General features: G+C 38.4%; 1 protein-coding gene across 3 annotated transcripts in view; it reads right to left on the reverse strand.

The window, feature by feature from the left end:
* ARHGEF3 (Rho guanine nucleotide exchange factor 3) overlaps positions 1-24,021 on the reverse strand; it is a 104,010-nt gene extending 79,989 nt beyond the window's left edge. The window contains exons 1-2 of one of the 3 annotated variants that reach the window (XM_054076676.1): positions 23,926-24,021; positions 11,702-11,797 (exon numbers count right to left, since the gene is read on the reverse strand). In XM_054076676.1, coding sequence (XP_053932651.1) covers positions 11,702-11,797; positions 23,926-23,948 — 119 coding nt within the window. In that variant the 5' untranslated portion in view covers positions 23,949-24,021. Of the gene's footprint in view, positions 1-11,701; positions 11,798-13,023; positions 13,090-22,790; positions 22,957-23,925 lie in introns of those variants that run through there. The other 2 variants (XM_054076678.1, XM_054076677.1) reach the window with 2 other exon arrangements.
* Positions 24,022-25,415: the final 1,394 nt, after the last annotated feature.

The following is a 25,415-nucleotide window of genomic DNA, read 5'->3' on the forward strand; positions in this document are numbered from 1 at the left end:
TTCAAGTGCCATCACATTATGTTCATGATAAAGGAAACAGGTGTTCTCTGAAAATCCTTCTTGTTTGGATTCACATCATTTGGCTCTCTTTCTGAAGGTAAATATGAATTCCTGCAAAGCTGTGGTTCACTAACAGGCATTTAGAAAGATCACAAAGACTGAATAAAGAGCACAACACTACTTAAAACAAGTAACATCTGGGGACAAGTCAATCCAATAAAAGAATTTATAACTCCTGTACTGCTATTTCCTTACCCCTTCACTTGCAATTCTATCTTGTTCTGCATTATAGCTTGCATTTCATCTGAAAAGGTCAAAAATGTAGGTTTGTAACAAAACTGTCAAACAGGATCATTATGTCAGTAAGACTATAGGCAAATCAGAGGCTTCTGTGTTGAAAAGTGAAAAACTCCTGCACACCTCTCAGAGAGCTTAGATGACACTTTTCACACCTAGCTCTCAAGGGTATGGCATTAAGCCAGTCAGCCTAGGAAGAAACCTGCTTTTATTAAATGTGACCAGTTAGAAAGGATCGTAACTCTCAGGATACTGTTTCACTGAGAAAAATGATTCTTGCATGAGGAAGTGTTTTACATTGAGTGACAAGAGCCATTCCCGTAACTTGGACCCAGACAGATCTTAAGATTATAACAGGCTTGTCACTACTGGAGTGAATAAACTACTCCAAGTGTATGCAATCATGCCCATGACTTAACTTTAGCATGCAGTGACCCCACCTTCACCCCATCACCACCCTCCGCAAAATAATTTCATGCCCACACTGCCCTCTGCCACACCTAGAGGACTGCAAGCCGTTGTGGCAAATGCCATTTACCGACTTTGTCACATACAGTTCAATAACTCAGAAAAAAATCTCACCAAAGGTTAAATTCTACAACTATTAAGACTCTGCTCAGGACACAAGTAAATTTTGCTATGACATAAGGAAAACATGGGCAACGGAACTTCTCCCACACCTTGAGCACTGTCAGCTAAATAAAGTATTAAGGAGTTTAAAAAGTCAGGAATTCATCAACATATCACTAATAAAACCTTTGATGGGAATGAGTTTCAATATTTATATCATCTGAGGGAAAAGCTTCAACTTTGCCAAACAACCTTTCCCTGTTTCTAGAGCTGTTTATTTAGAAAGTTGAAGTCCCATGACTTGGGACTTCTTTGTTCCCCCTTTAAACACTGTTTTAAACAGAAACGCCTAATGGGACACCCTTTTTTCTTTTAGGGGAATATGAAACTTGGGAGAGAACAATGCCAGTTCATTTCATTGCTAAGATGTATAGATACAATAAACACAGCTATGCTTAACAAAATGTTTGAAATACTCACAGCTGAAACATCTGTAGACAAGCAAGCATTTGTAGCAGTTATGTACCCATACAACCAGTTTTCTTTCACAAGCTGACAGTATAGTTACTTTTTTGAACTTGGTTGTGTTATGTGCACCAAAAAGAACTACAAGAGACCCTGAATCAAAGTTTAAAGGAATACGCGATACCTGCGTACAAGTCATCAATATCAAACAATGCAACATTTAGATCTAAGAAAACATCTTCACTTGTTAAGCATTTCACTTGCATTATTAGCAGGTTGTACACTGCGGAAATCCAAGTAAAACAAATAGTGATTTCCCCTCAATTTCATCTTAATTTCCATCTGCAGAGTAATTCCCAATAAGTTGTGTAAAAAACTGTAAGAGCGACTATCAGCCCCTGAGGCTAAGAAAACTTTTTTCCTGCTCATATTTGACAAAGCCATCTTTACAATTTTTCTAATTAGGCTTTTATGCAATTTTTTAAATCTTTAAAAGAATGAAGTGTCCTTTTAATATTGATTATTTTGGTTTGCCTTGTTTAGTATCACTCACTAGGATTTCTTTTGCAGCCATAAATCCTGAGCTCCATAAGCATTTTGTCTTACTCCATGACAGTAAAACTACCAAATAAAGCCTTAAAATGCTTTCAAGTTTAAATGTTTATTCATATCATAAACACCAGACTGGTTTTCCCTTTGTTCTGAATGGAAGTGAAATAAATACAAACAAGGCAACTATATGCACAAAGGCCAGTTCACATGTATGAGGAGAGGCAGATTTAACAACAAACAGTTTCAATAAATAGTGCATCCTCTACATCAGGATATTCTGTTTAATACAAACACTGACAAATTTATTTCTGCAAAAATCAGAAGAGTTTTTGAAGGCAATTTATAAATAGACACTGGAGTCAACAAATAGTGACCTCTAACACGTGACTTCTGTGATCTTGATCTTCATCGCACAGTGAGGTCAGAAGGCGATGAAGACAGTTTTATCTTAAATAATTATGTAACGCCATTTACATAACAAATAATACCATTAACAGAAGTGAAGTTATAATTCCCAAGTAGAAGATTTTGTACAACATATTTGGCAATGGAAGTTTCTTTACGACATGAAACATTTGAAATTGGTGTTAAATTTTACACCCGGTATTTCTAACAGTCCTTGTTGGTCTGAGGGATAATACTTCAGCAAGATATTCAAAGGGCGTAGGTACTCTCAAACCAAACACACTTTTCATAATACCTAGGACTTTTATGTAGTAGAATGACTTACTATTCAGTAAGGAAAAACAACACCTTCACCATTTCCATTATTTCTGAAAGGATACTTAAACTCAGATGCAAAAGCAAAATGTTTTCAGTTGTCAGTTATTATTCACAGCAGGGTTCCAGTGGGAACATTTTGTGCATCAGTGTTGCCATAGCAATTACTATAGAAACCCTTGAATGTGATGGCGTAAAAACTGTTGAAACTATCAGTCCATTAAAGCTCCATTCAAAATATCAACTCAGGACAGAAAATGCTCACTTATCTCTACTTCTGCCAGCAACAAGTTACGTTTTCTAGTCTCTTCAATATAAATGCGCCAACTACCTTACAGTAACTTCAGCCCAAGACCATTGTACCAGAGCATACAGAAAATTCCCATAATTTTGTTACAAGTACAGAATCCTGTAACTAAAAAATAACATTATACCAGTGACAACTCTGAAGGTGTATCTTTTTTGTTTTGTCCCAGGTCAAAGGACTTTCATCTATAATACATAGTAGAAAATGCACTCTGACATGCTAGTCATGTCTACTAATTTTAGACTCGCTGGTTGCTGAATGTTAGCAGTTGCACAATTGCAGACCCTTTCATTCTTTATTTTCATTGGGTCTTTGGGTTTTTTCCAAAACATTCAACGCTATTATGTATTCTCTGCAACTTTTTTCAATGCCATGCCTTTAAATTAGGGCACAGTAATATTTGCTCTTACTCTTGCTGATAACTAATGTATTCGGTTTCAAACAGGTATATTAATTAGGTTTAGGAAGTAAAAATACACTGCAGTATTTCATTATAAAACCCGAAGAACTTGCTAATTACCAAAACAAGAGAACAGGCTTTTCCAGTCTGAGCACAGAAAGCACCAGAATACAAGGACAATATTCCCATTTACTACAGCAGCTGAAATAAGAGTCATAAACCACAAAGGAAAAAATCAAACAGATGTTGATTTGATCAATGATGCAAAATTATTTACAGTTTCCTTTATGGTCATTGATACCAGAACTACTATTGGTAGCCATCAGAGTGATAGAAACATAAGGTAAATGGTCTTACATTTTTTGAATATGCAAAATACATTTCTGAAGCCAAGCTGTTGGATCTTTTTTCCAATCACTGACACCCTATCTCTTGATCTGCACACCACTTCTCATTTCCAAATCCATCAAAAAAGCTGTTCCGTGGTTCCATGAAAAACTGACACGAAAAGTGTTCATCCAATATTCTCCCCATCTCCAACTAAAGCAGGGTCTTTTGCACTAAACACATTAATTATTTTCCAGTGCTGCAAGACGTATTGACAGCATTAGTTATGTAGTAGCCCTACAGGCAGATCTCCCAACCTTGACAACTTCAAACAGAGAAAGAACAAGTATGCAGAGATGAGATGAGATGCGTCCACTGCGTGGGAGAAGTGGCACAGCAATGAAGGATATACAAAGCTCAACCTTTCAAATCTGATGCTCCAACATAGGCTCTTTGTTAAGGGTAAACATTAAGAAGGAGCTGCTTTCTCATTCCTAAGAGAGTACAGTGGCCCCAGAATTAAGTGAAGCAGCAGACATCCTGTGCACAGCGGGTAACCTCACGATCTCAATCAGAGTGTAAAGAACAGATATATAGCACCAAGCACACACAGTAACAGCAGAGGCATCATCTTGTTGCAAGCAGACACCACCTCTTAGCCCTCACACGCTCACTCAGACTGCAAGGGGCAGAGCTGATGAAATTTGGTTTCCTGTGACAGCAAGCCCTGTTCCTTCCCACACCTCAGCACGCTCTCTGTCCTTCATTATCTCTGTGACACTCTTGCCATGAAAAGGCTGTGGTTAGTTCAGAGCAACACATCTGCTGGTAGCCTCCTGCCAAGAGGACAGAAAATGGCTATGCTCAGGCAGCCTTCTTCACAACAATGGTACTGATTGGGGTCTCCCACCTCTACTCCCACACAATTATATTAAAACTTGAGATTATCTTTAGTAGTTCTGATATTTTTAATATCTTTTTTGAAATGAGCAATGGGATGATAAGTCACTGGCAAGACACAGACAGCACAGTCATATGCCATTTCCTGAGGAAACTAAGCTTTCTTCAAAGCACACATCTACACCTTTCTGCAAATCTGACTTGTCTGGGTACCTTGACAAGAAAAGTAAATGGTTTCATAACTTCCAGCTCCCACCTCCCCGTATGCCCTCCTGAGAAAGATAAAAGCTGGTGGGGGTTGGTTGGTTGGGTTTTTTAAACTCAAAATGTGTCTTAACTCTTTTCTTGAAGTAAAGCTAGGAAAGAAGGAAAAAAGTCTGCTCTTACTTCTTTAAATTTAAATAGTACAATCTTACATGAAAAGCATATATACACACTATGAACAAAACCATACAGGAACAGCCTTCAAAGAGGAAATGAAGAAATGGCTCAGATGCTAGGAGAATTTACCATTTCAATACCTTGAAAGAGATGCTAAAAAACAGGCATGAAAAGAAGCATTATAATATTAAGTCCTTCAAAACAAAGGATGAACACTAGTAAGTGAGAGAAGTTTGGCTAAGCCTCAAATGGAATTAAAACACTATACATTTTTTTAATTAAATACCCTAGGTAGTCACTCATAGTCCTAACAGAAAAACAAAACAAAGATCTACTCACATATGATTGGTAAATACAGCCCCCTGCTGCACAAAATATAAAACCTGTAACAGTTACCTGTCACCCGCTCTATCATCTTTCTGTAAATTATTGTGCACTCCCTCATTTACACACAAAATCATGATGGCAAGCGATAACAAAAGAAATTCAATTTCCTCACAACTCTCCAACTCCAGTAAACAGAAAATGAAAAGGTTCTAAATGGACAGGTATTAAGCATCCTATCCATTGCAACACATATGACAACCTTCCCTTTAAATCCCTCTCTCCCTGTGTTTAATAATTTTTTTTCAAGCTGTAAATAGTAAATACAAACAAATTATATATATATATATATATATACACACACACACACATATATACATAAAACATCCTCCAAGTACTACAAAGTACAAATTAGAATGAGGATAAGTTCATGCTTCGAAGCCTCATTCTTTAGATAAAGCTATACAGATTCAGCTTCTCGGTACCAGTGATTTGTGTTCCAGCCACGAGAGTGACTGCCATGGAAAGTCCGAAGTGACGTTTATTTATATTAAATATCTTTTCTACATTTCACCAATACATCCCATCAGGAAGAAAGGAAGAAGAGATCTCTAGTAACATTGACTGATAAATCTTTAAACTTCTTTCCTACATCAAATTAACTAAAAATCAAAGGTTTTAATCATTCTTCAGCTCTTTAAAAACTAGACACATTTCACCTTCTTTATGAAGATTCCATTTACTTGTATGTCAGAAAATAAAAGCCATGTCACCAGCCTGTCCACTAATACACATTTGTAAACAAAATACTCTTGAGGGCAGGCTAAAGGTGGTGTTACCTCTTCCTTGGATAAAAACTTCTTGACATCGAATTGGAACCAATTAGATATTTCAGAAATGTTTGTCCTAACTCCCTAGGCTAACAGCTATAATAAAAGAGACACATGTAACAGTGATAAAGGAGGGGGAACACAACAGTGTCATAACCAAGCACGTAGCAAACGCCTCAAGAGAGGAGATTGCAAATACATATTTGAACTATGACCTAGAGGCAATATAATCATATGTACAAAACAGAGGTGACAACTTTATCCAGGAATCTCAGAATGGATCTTTTTTCACCAAAAAAAAAATATGAGAAAAGCCCCTGCAAGAAAAATACCCCACTAAATATATCGCAATAAACAAGAAGCGGCAGCCTTAGTGAAGTGCCTTTTGAAACATACAGTCCAGAACTTTCACCTCTGCTTATATCTAGTCACACAGTCCCAGAATGAAGCAAAAGGCAGGGGGTGGCAATGAGAGGAAGGAGAAAAAACAGCAATCTGAGGGACACCGGTGAGTTCAACACCAAGAGCAACTTCTTCCTCTGCCAGGCTGAGAAAACAGCCTCTCTCAATTTTGATTCAAGCCTGCCATCTCGTGGGATTCAGATTCAGACCAGCATGCAGCCTGGACACTTTCCTTTAAGGCAGCAAGACTTTTTTTTTTTATCCCATCCAGGATGAGGAAATGCAATTCATGCATAGTTTTGCAAGACATGATGATCAAACATATGTTTAGACTTGTATTTGCCTCTGGGGCATATTTTCTTCAGTTACAAAGCCTATTTCATGAGTGTATGAGACTTAACACAGCAGTTGGCAGCCGCTCTCGCTTTAACCACTGCAGCACATCCTCGTCTCTCATTGTTCCTGGGTGTGCTACAGAAGCTGATACGACTCATCCTCTCCACGTTCTACACTATCTTCATCCTCTTCCTTTACGGGATTGGCGCTCAGGCTGGAAGTCTGAATGCAAATGATTCCGTCACAACAATTTTCAATTCCGCTACTCCTTTTATGGGCAGAGAAATCCATAAAATAAACTAGGAAAGTTAGGTGAGATTATCTGAGTTATTAAAATTGTCTGTCATAATTGTTAGGTTATACTAACTATCCTGAATATTCTTCAGCTTTCCAAGAAGATTATTTCCCAACTTTGCAATGGCTAATTCAGGGCCTCTTGCAAATAAGATTAATTTTATCTAGCTATCCAAAGTATTAATCTGCAATTTACGGGACTTCCTTTTTGCGAACACTGTAACCTTGTATTCTGCAAACATGTATGTGCCTTTAGTAATCACAAACATCTGCAGTTATACTGCGTTTAACTAGAGCCATTTCATTTACTTCTTCAGGACGATTCATTTCTACTGATTGAACAAGGATATAGGAGACAGAGAAAGCTGTTAAACTTGTTTCTCTTCTCACTCTAATTCCAGACACATAATTCTTCCTTCATCAGTTGGCAGCTGTGCAAAGCTGCAACAGAATTATGACGATTTATGTCACAAGACCTTCCTTCCCACACAAGTTACTTGTATATCTGTGAGCTACAGTAGGCAGCCGTTTAGCTACCCTATTCTGAGCCTCATTAAGGAAGAAGGGTTGTGTGATTAAAACCATATGCTTTAAGGTATCTACCATGTCGTATCTACATACTACTTCATTATGAAAATGCAGATTTTCAGCTGCTCACCACTGCTTTCCTATCTTTTTTTACTCATACTGCAGTCACAAGCATGTCAGTTCAAGCATTTTTTTAATCTCAGTTGATCCTGTTATTTCTATGTTTTTTTAAATAGCTGATTAATTAATTAAAAAAAAGCTTCAAAACCAATTTGCACAATATGCCAGAATAACTACTTTTGCTATACCAAATAGTTTCCAAATTTTAAAGCTCAGATAAAACAGTAATCAACTGACATTAACATAACCCTCATGATATAGGAGTGATCTAATATCTTGTCACTGGGCAGAACTGTAAAACAATCTTCCTTATTAAATAAAATCACATTTAAAAAGTAGCTGTGTAACTGTAGACCTAGTGGGTCTTAAATAAGTAAATGAGCAAAAATAGGTTTAGCTCAGCAACAGCTGTCAAGAACCTAGTAAGAAAACACTTCACAATTGAAATCAGAGCTCAGATACTATGGACAGAATGGACTGTATTACAATAGAAACCCGACATAAATACATAAAGACATATAATAAGCTTTCTCGAAAGAGTGACAGTGCAGGTAAACATTTAGGCCAGTCTGAATCTTTCCCTCCTCCACCTACCTTCTTCCCCCATCTTCCACCCTGCACACTTGTTTGTTTTAAATGCGGATGTGCATTTCTTGACTTTTTGCTGCCCAGTATTTTTGTTTTCATCTTGCTTTCCTATTTCTTTTCTTTTCCATTATCTGCAATATAAAACAAGGCCAGCTTCCTAAAGAAAGTGTGCTGTCAGAAGCAGGCTCACACAGTTAGTTGGCGCTATCAGCACTCCAGTCAAAAAACATTGATGAAACAGAATGGTAGACTTTGTAAATGGCTATACAAGGTAACTGGGAACAGAGCAGATACTTCCGAAATTCAAACTTCTAATAGTAAATAAATCCCTTGTATTTTTGGTTGGTTTTTTTCAGAAGCTTTTTCAAACCTTATCAGACTATATTCCCTTCTAGCATTACCAGAAGGTTTCAGATGTCCTCTTCTCAGTCAGTGAAGTAGTCAAACCACAGAATTCCCAATACCATTAGCTTGCTGGAGAGAGTGAAAGTAAAAGTTCCTCCTTCTAGAATTCTTTTCCATGAACTTCAAAACTCTAGCTAGGTAGTACTGTGTGACCAATTATACTTTGTCTTCTATAAAGTTACACTATCATGTTCTATAAAAGGGTGAAAAGTCATTTAGTGAACTACTTGTTTCCATTTTATAATTTATCCTCTAATCTATCCCCAATATAAACTTACAGCATGGCAAAAGCATTTATGGCAGCTGTATGTGAAACAAGATACCGTGCAGTAGGAAATTTATGAGAAGAAAACACTGGCCAGCATTACAACACTTATAATTTATTAAAAAAAAAAAAAAAGTATAGATATTTAAAAGATCCCAACTTTAAGGAAAGGGAGAAGACAAAACTATTTACAGATATAACCTGAACAAGTGCACCATGCTTTTATGGAGGAAAGTACACAAAGACACATATGCAATGCATGCAAATTTAGTTACAGTATTTAAGAAAACTTCATGATATACTAAGGCTACATTGATTATTCTACCAGGAGTCTGCTCTGTATTATTAAAGTCCTTGATATTAAGCGTATCTACCCATTGTTCACATTTAAAACTAAGACAACATCAAGTTGTTCACATATTACTAAAAGTTTTTCAAGGGAAAAGATCAAGAACTATATCTTTTGACTGTGAGTAAAAAACACCCTCAGTCAATTATTTACTCTTCCTTCCCCTATTTACAATTATTTACTCCCTCTTCCCCTAGAGGGCCTGAATGTAAGGCCTCACACAACATCAAATCCTTTTACATGCATCAGAAGTGACCTTTAAATGCTGGATAAGGTCTCGCTCAGGGGTTTCAGTCCGTGGAGACTTTTGACTTGCTTGAATAATTTACACTGTTACTGCATATTTCTAATCGTATACATTCCTAATCTTGCTATGACAAACACCAGTCCTTACTAATAGCCACATCTGCATGAAAATGAAACTACTGAGAAGCCATCAGAATCTAAATATGTTTCAAGAATCAGACAACAAAAAAACCAGCAATAAATGCATGATACATTTATTAGTAATGCAGTGCAAACTGCACTTTATTGTGCTCAGAAAAATGTTTATTCAGCTGCAGGACTCAAAAAACCCCACAGCACCATGCAAAAAAAAAAAACCAAAACCAACCAACTTAAAATACATTCCACATAGATCTAAATGAAATTTCACCATTTGATTTACTGCACCCATCAAATAATAGCAGAGTCGTAGATTTAAAAGAACTCCAGTTCACCACACCTTGCATGCATCATATAATACCAGATATGCATCAGGCTGCTACTCAGCTTCTCAAGTCAAAAACACAACTATAACTGCACCGACTGCAAACTTGACATCTTTTTTAACAAACAAAAAAAATTTTGGTTTACAAAATAAGAAGCTTGTAAGTAGAAGTGATGCTGTGTGTTGATGTAGAGGTTCAAACATATTTAAGATCCAAAACACACGTCCGGGTCCTTTCCTTTTCAGTCAGGCATCTTTCCAGCCATTCATACCCAATCCTGTATCACTGCGGTTGTTGTGACCCAAGGGCAGGACCTGGCACTGAGCCTTACTGAACCCCACACAGCTGCCCTCGGCCCATCAATCCAGCCTGTCCCAATCTCTCTGCAGAGCCTTCCTTCCCTCCAGCAGATCAACGCTCCTGCCCAATCTGTTAGGGTCTGCAAACTTACTGAGGGTGCAGTTGGTCCCCTCGTCCAGATCACTGATAAAGATATTAAAAAAAACCAGCTGGCCCTAGTTCAATATCACAAGCAGGATAAAAAACAGTAAAAGATACCAAACAAAGGAACAGTACGTGTCAGTTCCCCAATCCTCATTAGATTTGGGAGTCAGGAGGGAAGACTTCATCATCCCACACTTCCATCTTAAGATTTTGGTTTTAGCTCTGAGGATTTTCCAGGAATAGTAGTAGAATAGTAGGAGACATTTAAAAATAACCGACTTTCACAGTACTATGATACTGGTAATTTAATCCTACACAAAAACAAAAGCAAAAAAGTTTCTACATGATTTCCTGACAGGCATTCAGCATGATGTATAACATTCATTTGCTAATATTTCTTTAATTATTCAGGTTTTCAATAGTATTTCTCAGACTACAAACACAATACAAGTTAGCTTCGCGTCCGTAAGGGTGCCATGCATCCCATTATTAGTTCATTTGGTTGTTTTCTACATACTAAACAAACAATGTAACAAAACCCTAGCTAAACCGTAGTGAACAACAGCAAGTAAAAATCAGCAGGCTCTCAATAAATGACTCTCATTAACAAAGGTGAAATAATCTCAGTGCCTTCCCAACAAGTTTCCTTCATGAAAACACTAAACAAGGTACTAAAAATTGGCAGTGGCAGTTTTCACAAAAATTTTGTCCTGAAATACAAGCATTTGTCTTCATCTACCATTCATTAGCGTAATATTGTTTTTTCTCCAGTACAGAATTTTTTTTTTTTAATAAAAAGTAGAAACCATTGAGCTTGTAATGTCTCCGAGGGCATGAATCTCAGGAGATAGCAAGCCTGCAGATACTGAATTGTACTAGTAATAGCATCACACAAGCATACCAACAGCATTGAGAGATTAAGCCATTTGCCTTATGTACCAACTGGTTCAGTACTGAAGTGAACAGGAGTTTTTCCATTGCCCATCCCCCATGACACTGTCCTATGGTTATCTGCTAAAAACTCAAAACCAAAATAATAAGTTATTTCCCTTTTTCCTTCACCATTGTTAAGTAGTGCTAAAGTAATGCAAACAGTTATAACAAATAATTATTTTACCTAACTTCAAAACTGCATCTCCCAGTATTGCCATCTACTAACCTCTTAGAAAATGAGAAGTAAAGCTTACCAAATTTTTTCTTCTTCCATTGCTCCTCTGGCACATTGGTTTATTATACCAGGGTTAGTGACGGTAAGTCCAGAGCTTTCAGAATTCATTTTATTTCTACAAAGGAATAACAACATAAAAAAAAACATAAAAAACCTGACATAAGTAAAGAATATGTTTACTAATTCACTAGAAAACCAAAACTTTAACACAAACTTTTAAGACCAAATACAATATGTTTTACTTACTTAAGTAAACGTCCTAAATCAATGGGATTAATTGGATTAATAAGTTGAGAAAGATTTGGCAGTTTTGTAGACTTGCTAGTTATGCCAAACGCAACACTGATTGTCTTTTGTTTACTTTTCTGAATACATGCCAAAAGAGTTGATGTCAGCAAGCCTGTATCCAGGGCTATGCATAGTGTCGGTCATGTTAATTCAGAGCAGCACTCACAGCTAGCGTTGCCATGGGATGATCCACACAACATTGGGCAGAAAACTTCAATTTCTGATATGTCAAGATTTACAGAAGCTTTTTAGCATATTTTCATAACTTAAGATCCTTATTTTAATAACTTATACTATATTGATTTGCAGAAAATAAAACTTCATTCATGTCCGAAGGCACTCCCCAAAACAGCACAGACATTAAAATGATGGCAATAGCAACTCCCAAGTTACAACGCTGCCAAAAGGTCTATATGGCTTATGGTGCTTCTAGCAAACAATTTGCATGGTAAATAAATGAAGCCTCTAGATAAGGCAAGTTAAATTCACCATGCAACACCATTATTTTTTGGTAACAGGATCCACGATGTTAACATGGAACTTCTTACACCTAGAGGGGCTTTATTCCCCCCTTTCTTTTAAAGAGAGCAGGGAGGAGGAAAAAAATATATCTCCAAAGTCATCTTACGTGACTTGATTTTACACCTGATTTCTATTATGATCAGAACAAAGACCAAAGTGATTAATGGAGAACAGGTTCAACTGCATATTAATGAGTATCTACTAGATCACCCAGAAAATAGGCTGTGCTTGCCATTATTATAATCACTCACTTCTTTGCAAGAAGGTATAAAGAATAATTTAAAAGCTGGTTTAACCTGTGCGAAACCTGGCTCAAAATTTGACTTGACAGTCATGGGCAGCTTGCTAAGTCAAACACAATGCATGTGTCCCATCAGTGGCAGGTCAGGCCCATCTTCACAAAACAAGTACTTGGAAGAAAATGCCAATCTTTGTTCCAAAATCCTGTCCATGCAGAGGTGAATAAGCAGCCCTAGCAAGCATGTTTATCAGACAAAGTCTCAAAATAAGCAAAGAAAATTTGGTCCTGACCAGAATTACAGTCTTCTTTTTGTGTGGGTGTCCTCCCCCGTTTTGCTGTGAACCGAGCATGCAGCACTGTCAACCCAGAGAAAACAGAATGGAATTAACAAGAACAGGTCCTTAATTTTGTGCTTTTTCACATCCTTCATAATACAAAGTGATAAAAATTCTGCAGTCTGTTTCTGAGCAAATGTCTGTCTTGAAACCTTGTTTTAAAGATCCAGAAAACTTTTCTGAAAGGGAGAAAAACAAAAGCCTCACCTCTGTGAGGGCAAGAACACAGACCGTTACCCATTTGACCCCTTTCTGGATCCGTGCCTGACCTCAAATTCACTCCTGCCTCTGAAGTTAGATCATGTTTAAAACTCAGAGTGGAAAAAAAAAAAACCACCAACACAAAACCCCAACAAAAAAAAAAACAACCAACCCCCTCATCCGCAAAAAAAGTAATAATTCTCTAAGTGGCTCAGCAGCAACAGGCATTGAAAGATTATTACCTGCCTTTGTATAATAGTGCTGGAAGAGAGGAGTTGTTCTTAGATATGATTTGAAGGAACTATATAAGAGTCCACACTTAAGCATCTTTAGGAAAGTTCTCCTCTTTCAGGAAGCAATTTCCTGACAAGGCAAATTAAAACTCTTCTGTTAGTAACAAATTGCTGCTCTACACTGGGAAAGTCCAGATGCTTCAGTAATCACGCAAGTTATGCCAACAAGAGTTTTACCTCCTCTTACAGTCACTCATACTAGTAAGATCAAAGGTTTGAGGGAAGGTTTAAGGAAATCTATTAATTCTCAAAGTTGGAAGCTGAAAGATTCAAATTACAAAACCACAAGGTTGCCATTACAGGAAAAAAAAAATACAACTCCTACCATTCACTTGTGAACTTGTACTACAGCAGTACGAGTGCTCAATGGATGACTAAAAGAACGGGTTTGGCACTCTCCTCCCCACCCCTGGAAACACCTAAACAAACACTCCATACATATTGAGACTTTCACACTGAAAGTAGAGTAAATGCAGAGGATAAAAGTAGTGATAAAAATTACTGTGTTATGAACTTTCCTATGAACAATTGGTGATAAAGGCTGACACGCATCTAACAGAAAATAAACGAAACATGGCATAAACCAAATTTATGTTCTCACATGTCCCGCAAAGAGAACCACATAAAGTAGAGAGAGGAATACATCTCAACAAACTTCTCAATTCCCTCACATTCCCATCTGAAAACATCAGTAACACTTAGCACTCCTTCCTCTCTACAACCTCAGGATCTTACAAACATCTGCTTCTGCTACTTTCTGTAACGCAGAAGAAGGTCATTGAGAAGCCAGCATTTATTCATCCTGACAGCAAGATCTCATCTACCAACCCTTCAGAAAGATATCTATATGTCAGAAAAGATGACAGGCTTTTTGGATACCAAGAGTTATATTCTTTCAAGAGACACATCTCATGCTCTCTCAGCCTCCACTGCTCAGCTTCCATTAATAAGAAAAGTCTGCCAAGTCATGCAGTGCACTGGATGCTCTGCACTGCAGCAGCCAAGAGCACGCTCCCTCAAAACAGGAGCGGGTAGCACAAGGCATCCCTCTAACTTTCTGCCCATGCCAAAGAATGCTGCAGCCATACCCACCACATAATCCCTGTCTGCTGTAGCATAAACCCCTACCATCTTCAATAACTTCTGTCCGTATCAGCCAGTCTATTTCAAATCATACTCCTCTGCCATTAATGTCTCCTGACGTGGAGAAGATCATTACAGTTTTGGGACCAAGTATCAGTTCAGTGTTGCCATACACCAGGAATCCTCATTCACGCTTCGGAGGCTGGACAGCAATGAGTCAGACCAACTTCTGGAAAATCATCGGGGATATTCTTGTCATCCCGTTCCTGACAACAGGTCTACACAGGTCCTAGATCACTCTTTGCCAGCAGGAACAGGTAATTAAGCAGCTGATCCCCACATCACTGACAAGTTTTATGGTATTGTCAAAATACCAGAAGTTTTTCAGTTTCTAAATGACAAATGGAAAACTGGTATCCATCAACACTTTCTATAAAGCCATGGATACAAAATATTACCTTTAATTCTCCTACTTGGAAGTCATTTCAGTGACAAATTCTCAGCGTGTAGATTCTATCCTGACTCATGGTTGTGACAGAAACTGCTCTTAGACTCTTTCTGCAGAATAAGTAACTGTTCTTAAAATAAAAACTATTCTGGTTTAAGATGTAGAAGGGAGTGTATTTTTTCAAGCACTAGTGAATATAAACTGCTTCAGTAAGGCTGTATTAAAATAATAGTGAACTATTGAGTTGTGGAAAGAAAAGTTATTGTAAAGGTTATACTCTGAAAATATTGTTATGTTCTAAAGTGAACTACACAAAATTAAAGCTAAAACTGGCAAAGCAAAATTTTGTTTGGAATATACCAGTTTATGATTTATTGCACTAGACAGTAACATTAGCCCCAAAGATCAGCCTCCAGTAATAACAACTGCTTAGAAAATTACATGCAATCCAAGAAGCAAAGGAACAATGTTCAGGAAAAAAAAATGCTATTCACAGGTGCCTCTTTCTGTATCACCATCCAGCTCTTGTTTGGACTTGAGCTTTATAGCATAGGCACTATACATGATGAAACTTGAAGGAGGAAAGTAAATCTGTCATCTTCCCTCTTTATAATGTGAAGCCAGATGCCAAGGCAAGTCAATGAATACTAATTTAAGAGACTCTGCTTCAGATGGATTCTATTTCTCATCTTCTGTTTGTACACTGAACCTTGACTGTTCCCGACAAGGAACATGCACTTTAATTAGGCCTTGTCCTAGAGATCGTGCTCTGCTGCAATAGGAGGAAGTGGGCAAAAGGCAATTCCAGAACAAAAACATAGGAAAACAATGTCAAAGACTTTATTTATAGCAGCTATGTTTAACACTACTGTCACTATCTTAATGAGGGAACAGCCTTGGAAAAACATCCTCATTGGTTTTGAGGAGTTATCAGAAATTTAGCATACTTGGTCTTCTATGACCAAGTACAGATTGTTTAATACATAAGTATCCAGAAAGAAGCATGCACCTCAAAATCCTCTTGTTATCTCCACAAAGAAACTAATTTTTATGCTTCCATTAAAATCATTAACTTTGATTATCTGGCACATTATCAATTCATCTACCTTACAGTAGATTCTTATACTCCATAATGGCAGAGAAAAGCCTAGCAGTGTTAAGCCATCGACTAAAGAACTGAGAAGTGTTTGTTATATTTTATTTTATTTTATTAATTTATATTTAGATTTAATTCTGGAAGTTCTGCAATTGCCCTTAAATGGACAAAATATAAAGCTGACAAAAAGGATCTAGTGTAGCACAGCACTCAAGTCTCTGAACACCTGTGCAAAACAGCATTATAGAACCCTTTGAATAGGAAAAAATGAGAAAGCTCAGGAAAAGTGTTGAAGCCCCAGCATCCCATGCACTCAAAGCAGTCTATGATTTATATTTAGCAGAATGAGTATGGGGAAAGTATTAGCTGATCTTTTTAAAATCATGATTCCATACACCAAGCCCATTTAACCTTTTGGGTTTTTTTTTCTTCTTTTGTTACAAAACTGTAGATACACTTTGATCCTCAAACTAAAATTCTTTTTTGCCTTTTCTTCTGCTCCCTATTTGTATCTCTAGACAAGGCAGATATTCACAGTAGCAGCAGTCAAAAAAATAATGTATCATTCAACAGCTGTTCACTATGGTTAAAGCAAAAATAACCAATATGTTCTGATAAAACGTTCCCACAGCTCCTTAACTTAACCAAAATGCTTTCTATTGAAATAGTATCTTGTTAAGTTGCTTGGTAGAACTACGAAAATAGCTTTGCTACCCTCAGACACCCTGAACGCAGAAATCAGTATTCCTTTTTATTAAAAAAGACAGAAGTAGCATCACAACAGTACTGTGCATCTACTACAAAGATAAAAAAGTGTTGCACAATACCATTCTCTCAAGCAGAAGCCTTTATGCTCACAAAACCTGAACAACAGATTACTTATTAGCAAGCATGCATGATAACATCTTTAATTTTAAAGAGCCGGTTTTCCATTTCCCTACCATCTGCACAGAATCCTGTAATTTCTAGTGAATAAACACATTTAGTCTTGTATTCTTTTCTGAAAAGTCCATTTGCGCACACAAAGTTAGCAAGCAAGCACACAGTATCTCATATATTGATAGCACTCAGCTTCTAAGCAGTAACAGCCTTAGGCAAACAGCTTGTTGAAAGGCAGATTTAAACTTTAAAACAAACTTCATTATTTAAGTGCATAACAACAAATATCAAGCCAAATCTTTTATCCAGATTGTTTTTCTGAGGTTTTCAGACACTGCAGTTGCCAGACATCTTTATATTGCTGAAGTATACTTGAGTAAAATCAGAGTGAAAAACTCAAGGAGCTCTTGAAAAATATTTCTCCTGACTCTAACTCCAAGTAGCAGGCAGTGCTGAGAACTTGCACATTGCATAATCACTTCAATCCAAGCCTAGCATACCATAAACTTTGTTTCACACACACTGTGGTTATTTCAAGTAAGTTTTGACCTCAATGAACACATGACATACCATTACTTACCTTCTTGAAGTCTTTAAAAACACACATGATGCACTAAAGAATGAGAATATATAAGGAGGATATATATTTTTTACGCATTTATGCAGCAAGACACCAGCATCAGGGAATCCACAAGCAGGTATATGCACACATTTTGTTCCCAAAAAACAAACGTATGTATTCCTGAGTGGGTTATTACTGTGATTTAAAAGAGTTGTGAAAGAATTCAGACCGCTGGTTTTGTCTATCCTGCGTATCAGCATATTATATGGACTTGGCAGAGTTAGGTTAACAGTTGGACTTTGTGATCTTACAGGTCTTTCCCAACCTAAATGATTATGTGATTCTATGACAAAGAATAGAAGAGCAAGGACTCATCTGGACTGTCCAGTCTGCAAAGTTATCAGAAGCTTTGAGCCTTTCAGTAGTTTCAACTCAAACTTAGTAGTGCAAAATGAAACAGGGAATACTCGTGTGCTTTGTTGTCACTTCTAGGGAAATTAGTTGATTGCAATATCAATTTTTTTTTAAAAAAAAGGAATTTAATGTTTCAGTACTCCGTCTCACAGATAACACGCAACTAAATCTCTCTCACCCGATTAGGAAAAAATCTGACATGAAACACTAGCAAAGACATGAACAGGACCATTTTGAACAGAAGGTTTAAAAGGCAGAAAATGCACACACAAATGAAATACACTGTTTCAGCAGAATACAGAAAACACTAAGTACCAGATTATATTCCATGTAAACAGAGATCAAGGAATTTGTAATTAAAACATGAGTGACAAAATGTGTCATTCCAAGACAAATCTGTTTCTCTCCAGACTAAAAGATTCAGATGTTCCTATTTCAAGTATCTGGCTTCAGCACCAGACAGTAAACAAAACAACCTATCCATTCCACCAGCATGCAAGAAGAATTCTCCAGCATTTGCCATTTCTCTACCCCTTTCCACGCTCCTCAAGTTTCTTTTTTTTTTTCTTAAAGCAAGCAGATAAAATACAATGGTATAATAATCTAGCTTCTACTGCAAAATTACCGCTAGCCTTTAGTCAGTCTGACAAGCAAAAGGGGCAAAAAGTTACCAGATTCTTTTCATAAACTACGATTTCAAATGCAAACACAACTACTTCTAAGCTAAACACACTGTATTGTGTTTTGCAGTTGACACTATGCAGCAAAACAATGTTGAGAGGTTCTTTCCAAAGATTATGAGTATTTATGTTCCCAATTTAGTGACTCATACAGCTAGCAATTTCTAAGATAAATTTAACTCTATCCTCCTCAAACTTCTGAATTTGAAAGCAAGCACTAAGTTGCTATTCAAAAGTTGTAACAATGACAAACACAGAGATTTTATCTATGATGTTTTCAAATCTATATTTTTATTGAAGGGAAAACTATTTCCAGAAATAACTATGTGCTATTTCTGTGAAGAATACTAGAAGGGCTACACAAAGCTAAATCAATTTAAGGGACATTTTATTAAACAAAACAAAAAAGTTTTCCAAAACTAGCACTTAAGTCTTTTTCATGGTAACAGCAGCCTCAGGAAAAAAAAAGAAAAGATACACCATGCATGCCCAGTATAAAATTTATGGAACTACTGCCACATTTTTTTCATGTTCTTCTCTTCCTTTCAACATATGCCAGCCTCCCTCATTATAAATGAATTTATCCTCAACAAAAATATTACACATTAAGAATAAAGGAAAACCAAGAGAAATACCACCACAGTCGAGATACATACAAACTACTTTCCCCTTTTATCAGAATCATCATTGTCACAGAATGGTAAGAGGTTCAAAATGTTATCTGCCTGGAAGGATGTCACATTTTCTCCTTAACATTAAAATTATGACCCTTTCAGCCTACTATCTTAATAATGACCATTATTTCCTTCAGGAATGCTACACAGTTTAATAAGTTATTGAAGTTCATGAAGTCAGTTTTCCACTTATTTTTCTTGATTATTTAATAGATTTGAATGGCAGACAAAAAAGTTGATTGTCCTAAAATTACCTTCTTTTCAGCTTCAAGTTTCATGCAGTTATCGTAGCCTGTGTCAATGCAAACACGGTGGCTTTAAGCCCTGTACTGCAATTCATACACGCCTCTACCTTCTTCCATCCACCTGCTACCTGGATGCATCCATTAAGGCCCTATAGAAGCAGAAGCAGTCAGCCAGCCCTAAAACATGCACTGTCTGAATAGCTGATTGTCGTCCTCTTCAAGACAAAGATCATGTTCCAGAGAGAACCTTCCGTGGGAACACTAGCCAGACACAAGGTAATATTTAAAATAAAATCAGTAGGATTCCTGATAGACTACAGACAGTGTAATGGACATAAGCATCTCCTAGTTATAATGCCGAAAATTTATTTTGGAAAAATGCTGAAGTGTTTCAAAATAAACTAATGAAAGCTGTACTTCTATTTAACAACTTAAATGTTTAAGAGATGATACCAGCAGAACAGCTGTTCTTGCTCTACAGAAACCACACAAGTCCAGAAAACTCCTGCCAACTTTCCAAGTTTATACAAGCTTCAGTGGTACAAAAGCCAGTAAACCTTTTTGAACACAAGTTGTACCAGGCATTGATCACACCTGCAGAGTTATGAGAGGAACAGCAGAATTGTGATAATTAATCCTATATAGAAAGGAGGGACCAATAACAGCATAGGGCATCTTTGTATTCACATAAGGTTACAATTTCTGGTTGTACATATAATGAGTTAATGTGAACAGTAAAGAAACAATCTTTCATTTTAAAGAACATGAAGCCTCTGCTTCTTGTCCAGTTAAAACATTTTGTTTGGGAGGGCTTTGCTAGATTTCTCTACTGGCAATGTCTGCAAGTACTACCCTCAGCAGTGGCCTGTATGGGTCACATATGACTTTGCAGTCACTCATATACCTACACCTGCTCAGGTTTGAAATCAGACTACTCCTCAGCACGTGATTAGGAAGAAGTAAATAAATATGCATGTACATATGCCCTTGTGTTTAGATATTAACAGGCTGATCCATTAGCATGCTAACCAATTCAGCTGGATTCTGTGCCGTGCTGAGCACCTGCAAGTTAATTATTGTTTAGATTTCCATAACTGACAGCACATCACGTTCAACCCTGGTTGACACCAGATGGGAAAACATACTTTCTTTGTTTGTTTGTTTTTATATCCTATGTGTCACATTTGGGGATGGAGGCCTCCACAGTTAGGTGCTATATACCTGTTTCTTTCAGAATAGTTACTTTGCAGCAATTACAGTCAAAAACAAAGCACGAGGTGTTTCTTAAACACAGATTACTGGAGCATATTTACTGAGTCCTTTATTTTAAAATTATTTACCTTGAACACTGCCATAGTTCTACATGTTCTTAGAAACTTTTGAAAACCATATATACATATGTTTATTCCAGATTTCATATACCTTGGACAATAAGTCCACAACACACCCTCAAAAGCTGAGAGGGACACCTTGGTGAAAAAACAAATAATCAAAGGGACTTTTGCAGTATCTAGAAAATACTAGATATGTGGAGATAACATTCTTTTTTCAGTCAGTAAGCACAGATGCAAACACAAAAATTTCAAGATTTTTCATTGTCCAGCAAGTTCAAGTAATTTCACGTTTCCACCTTTTATCCCAATGTAGAGCTGCTCTGCTCAGGCTTTTTCCAAGTCACAGGTTAAAATTTAGCTACCAAGTTCTAAACTCACCTATTTATCTGTAAGTATTAGAATCTATAAAACCTACGAGGCCTTGCAATGCTTATATCACCAAGATGTAATAAACAAATAAATAGCATAAAGGGACTGATCAAATTAAACAATAAGAAAATAATTAAAGTAAATCAATACCACGATTTACAGCAACCCAAGTCTTTTAGTCTTCCACTAAGCGTATTGCTTGCCAGTTTCCCTACATATTCCATACATATTCCACAGGAAGAAAATGGCAACTGTGAACAAATTACTTCTCTCTTAACTAGGTATAAGGTGTCTGCAATATAATACACACACACAAAGCCCTCCAAAAGGATTCTAAATGAATTTGCATCAGTTGGCAGATGCTTTCACAAAAAGTAATATGAAAAGTTATATTTCCTCAAACTGCTCAAAAACCTAGACTACTGAAAACATACAATAAAATAAAAAATAAAACTCTAGCATGAACAGAATTTAAAAGATCAAGTTAGTTTTCTTCAGAAACTAAAGACTTAGCAGGGGAAAATCTAGCTCCTGAGTTACTATTAAAATATTACATATAAACTCCTGAGCAAAATCAGGCATTACCCACTTAAATTCTTGAACAGCAAAACCAAACAGAATTTTATTTAAGGACACGCGGTCTCACTGGAAACAACTCCACATAATACCCCTCCAAATCAAGCGCACATAAGACTCCCACAACTTGGAATCACGCCAGAACAACTGTCTACACAAAAACGGTACAGAGAAGAAGTGCACTATTCAAAACAGAGCGGAGGTCTGAGGAAATGTGCAGGGAATAATACTGAATGTTAGTGTCTTCATGGGTCACGAGGCCCTGTCACATTGCTAACTGATATGCACGGTTCCAAGGGGGATTAAAAAGGGATTTCTGTGCAAAACAACACAGTATTTTGTTTACTAAAACTGGGTAATAAATATTTACTAAGAACAGGTAGAAAATCACACATATAAAAATTTTAAAAAGAAGGGAGAAATTCACTAAATGATAAGCCAAAGATATTCCTGTGCATTCCCTGACTTCGTCTAAGCTATGGCTGTTCCGTTTCACATGTTCCCCTATGTTCTACAAAACTTACTATTCTACAGTAAATACTTTAACTCCCATTTGTTTCCAAACACTGTGACTTCTCCTGTTCTGAATTCAAATCCAGTAGAGATGTAGCAACCAACTCATAACTTGCCGCCCTTGGCAGACCTGTGCATGGCACAGAACTGGGTACACAACCAAATTAATTCTGTAACAACTGTCTGAGGATGAAAGAATTTTCCTTACCAATTTCACTGTGAAAATCAAGGTACTGAAGGATAACATTTAGCTGTAAATTCTATTAATGTATGCATGCACACAGAAGATATACATCAAAGTCTCAACATTCAAAAGATTTAAGAACTGTATAAAAAAAATACAGGTATCAATTACCAAAGTTGGATTCCTTGCGTTGACGTAAGCGGCTCCTTAGTAAAACCAGTCTCTGCCATCCCGCTAAGACGACAAAGGCTCAAGGCGACCCCAGAGCCAGGCACCAAGCTCCTCACAGCCCCGTCACCTGCAGGCAGTGGCCCACGCTGCCTCTCCTCGGCCTGCTTTGACCCACTCCACAGGTGTCCGCAATTACACTCACTGTTTGCTTTTCCCACTTTCCTTTCGCCTACAAACCTCCTCCTCCTCCCTGAGAGGTGCGGGCTGTGCTGAAAGGCAGAGCGAAGCCGACGACTCTCTCGCCAAGCCAAACAAGCAGCTGTGGGAATAATTTATCCCTAATAACAACTACGGCTTTTAAAGGAGACAAGGGGCACCTGGGATTTCAGCCCTTCCTGCACAGGGGGTTTCTTTCTGAACTGACACGGGTGTGAGGAGCGGGGAAGGGATCGTGCCCCGGTGCTCAGCGTTGGTGAGGCTGCACCTCGAATCCTGGGTTCAGGTTTGGATCCCTCACTACAAAAGTGATACCGAGATGCTGGAGCGTGTCCAGAGGAGGGCAACGAAGCCGGTGAAGGAGAACAAGTCTTATAAGAAGCAGCTGAGGGAACTGGGGCTGTGTAGCCTGGAGAAAAGGAGGCTGAGGGGAGACCTCACCTGTGCCTACACCTGCCTGGAAGGAGGTTGTAGCGAGGTGGGTGCTGGGCTCTTCTCCCCAGTGACAGCGATGGGACGAGAGGGAACGTCATGTTCCTTAAGGTGTCCCAGGGTGCGTTCAGATTGGACATCAGGAAAAATTTCTTCACCAAAAGAGTGGTCGAACACCGGCACGGCTGCCCGGGGAGATGGGGGAGTCCCCATCGCTGGAGATGGTTAAAAGACAGGCGGATGAGGTGCTCGGGGATGGCTTAATAGTGGACAGGGACGGCTGGACTCTATCTCAAAGCTCTTTTCCTAACAAACAATTCTACCATTTGCCCCTAAGTAAAGCTTAAAAGCTCTAACACAAGAATCGCGCAGCCTCTCCCCTTCCCCCCCGGGTCCCGGCACGATCGCAGCGGACACAGAGCGAGCCCCGAGCCCCCTCCCTGCCCAGCCCAGGCCACATCGCCCCCCTTCGTTCCCACATCCTCACCTCGCCCCTCCTCGGTCCCACATCGCCGCAGCTCGCCGCCCCTCGGTGCCGGGCGGCCCAGGGCAGGCGGAGGGAGGGCGGGCGTGTGCCGAGGCCGCCCCGCCCCGGTCCCGGCTCTGCCCCCGCGCTGCTGCTGCGGGGGGTGAGCGTTACACAGCGGAGTGGGTTCGATTTAAGCTGAAGTAAAGTTTCGTCCAAGTAATTGTGGGTTTTTCTTGAACACGAACACCCCTCTGAGCGCATGTTTACTTTCAAACGGTTCTCCCAGACACTGACCGTCTTTGGAGGTCATAGAATAGTCTGGATTGGAAGGGACCTTAAAGCCCATCCAGGTCCAACCCCGCTGCCATGGGACGCCTCCCACTGGCTCAGGCTGCCCAAGACCCATCCAACCTGGCTTGGAACCCCTCCAGGGATGGGGCAGCCACAGCTTCCCTGGGCAATCTGTTCCAGGGCCTCCTCATCCTCAAGAAATTCCTCCTTCTGTCCAGTCTAAATCTGCCCTCTCCAGTTCATACCCATTGCCTCTCGTCCTATCACTACAAGAGATGAACAGGCTGACAACAATTGGGGTTGTTCAGCCTGGAGAAGAAAAGGCTCAGGGGAGACCTTATAGCGAACATCCAGTACCCGAAGGGGCTATAGGAAAGCTGGGGAGGGGCTGTTCACAAAGACTTGTACAAAGGGTATCTCTGTATAAAGCACCTTTCTACAATTATAGCTGTAGACATGTTAAGAAGTTTGAGATAGCAAGAAAATTGTGTTGCTTGTGTTATATCATGATAATTAAAATGGTACCTACTTTTGATAGACAAGCACCAAATAACCTATGGCAGTTTAAAACTGCTTCATTTGGCCAAGAGTTTACTGCAAAAAAAGCTTGTTCTTTCATGTGTAGCAAAGTAAAGTTTTCAAATGATTTGATAGTTTGAAGGTGTCCCTGCCCAAGGCATGGGGGCTGGAACTGGATGATCTTTAAGGTCCCTTCCAAGCCAAACCGCACTGTGATTCTGTGATTTAAGTAAGTCTCTTAAATTCCCTTGAACTTCTTCACTTCAGGATACTAAAGTAATCTCTGAACTCCACTTTACACAGTAGGAAAACACTCTGGAATCAAAGGTAAAAATTAAACTAGTTCTTCAGATGAAATATTCTTTTTAAACTAGGGACTATTCAACTGGAAAAAAGCCATCCAGACACCATAGTTGCTTTACAACTACTTTTCTCCTGCTCCTAAAGCAGCAATTCACATAAATCAGACAGGTACATGGGGACCTGGCACTTTTCTAGCCCTGTGGCAAAGAGCTACACAAGGATTTATGTTTTAATCAACATTTTGTTTCGGGAAAAACCTGGGCTCCCAGTAACAATGTAATTAGCAGCATGGAGAAATCTTTAAGGCTGCTCAGGTCTGATAATTTCTGATGGATTTCTGAAACACGGAGCCTTCATCATAGCTGCTGCCAAGAAAATTAGAGAACAGACATCCC

Source organism: Cuculus canorus, chromosome 11, assembly GCF_017976375.1.
Source record: "Cuculus canorus isolate bCucCan1 chromosome 11, bCucCan1.pri, whole genome shotgun sequence".
NCBI lineage: Eukaryota > Metazoa > Chordata > Aves > Cuculiformes > Cuculidae > Cuculus > Cuculus canorus.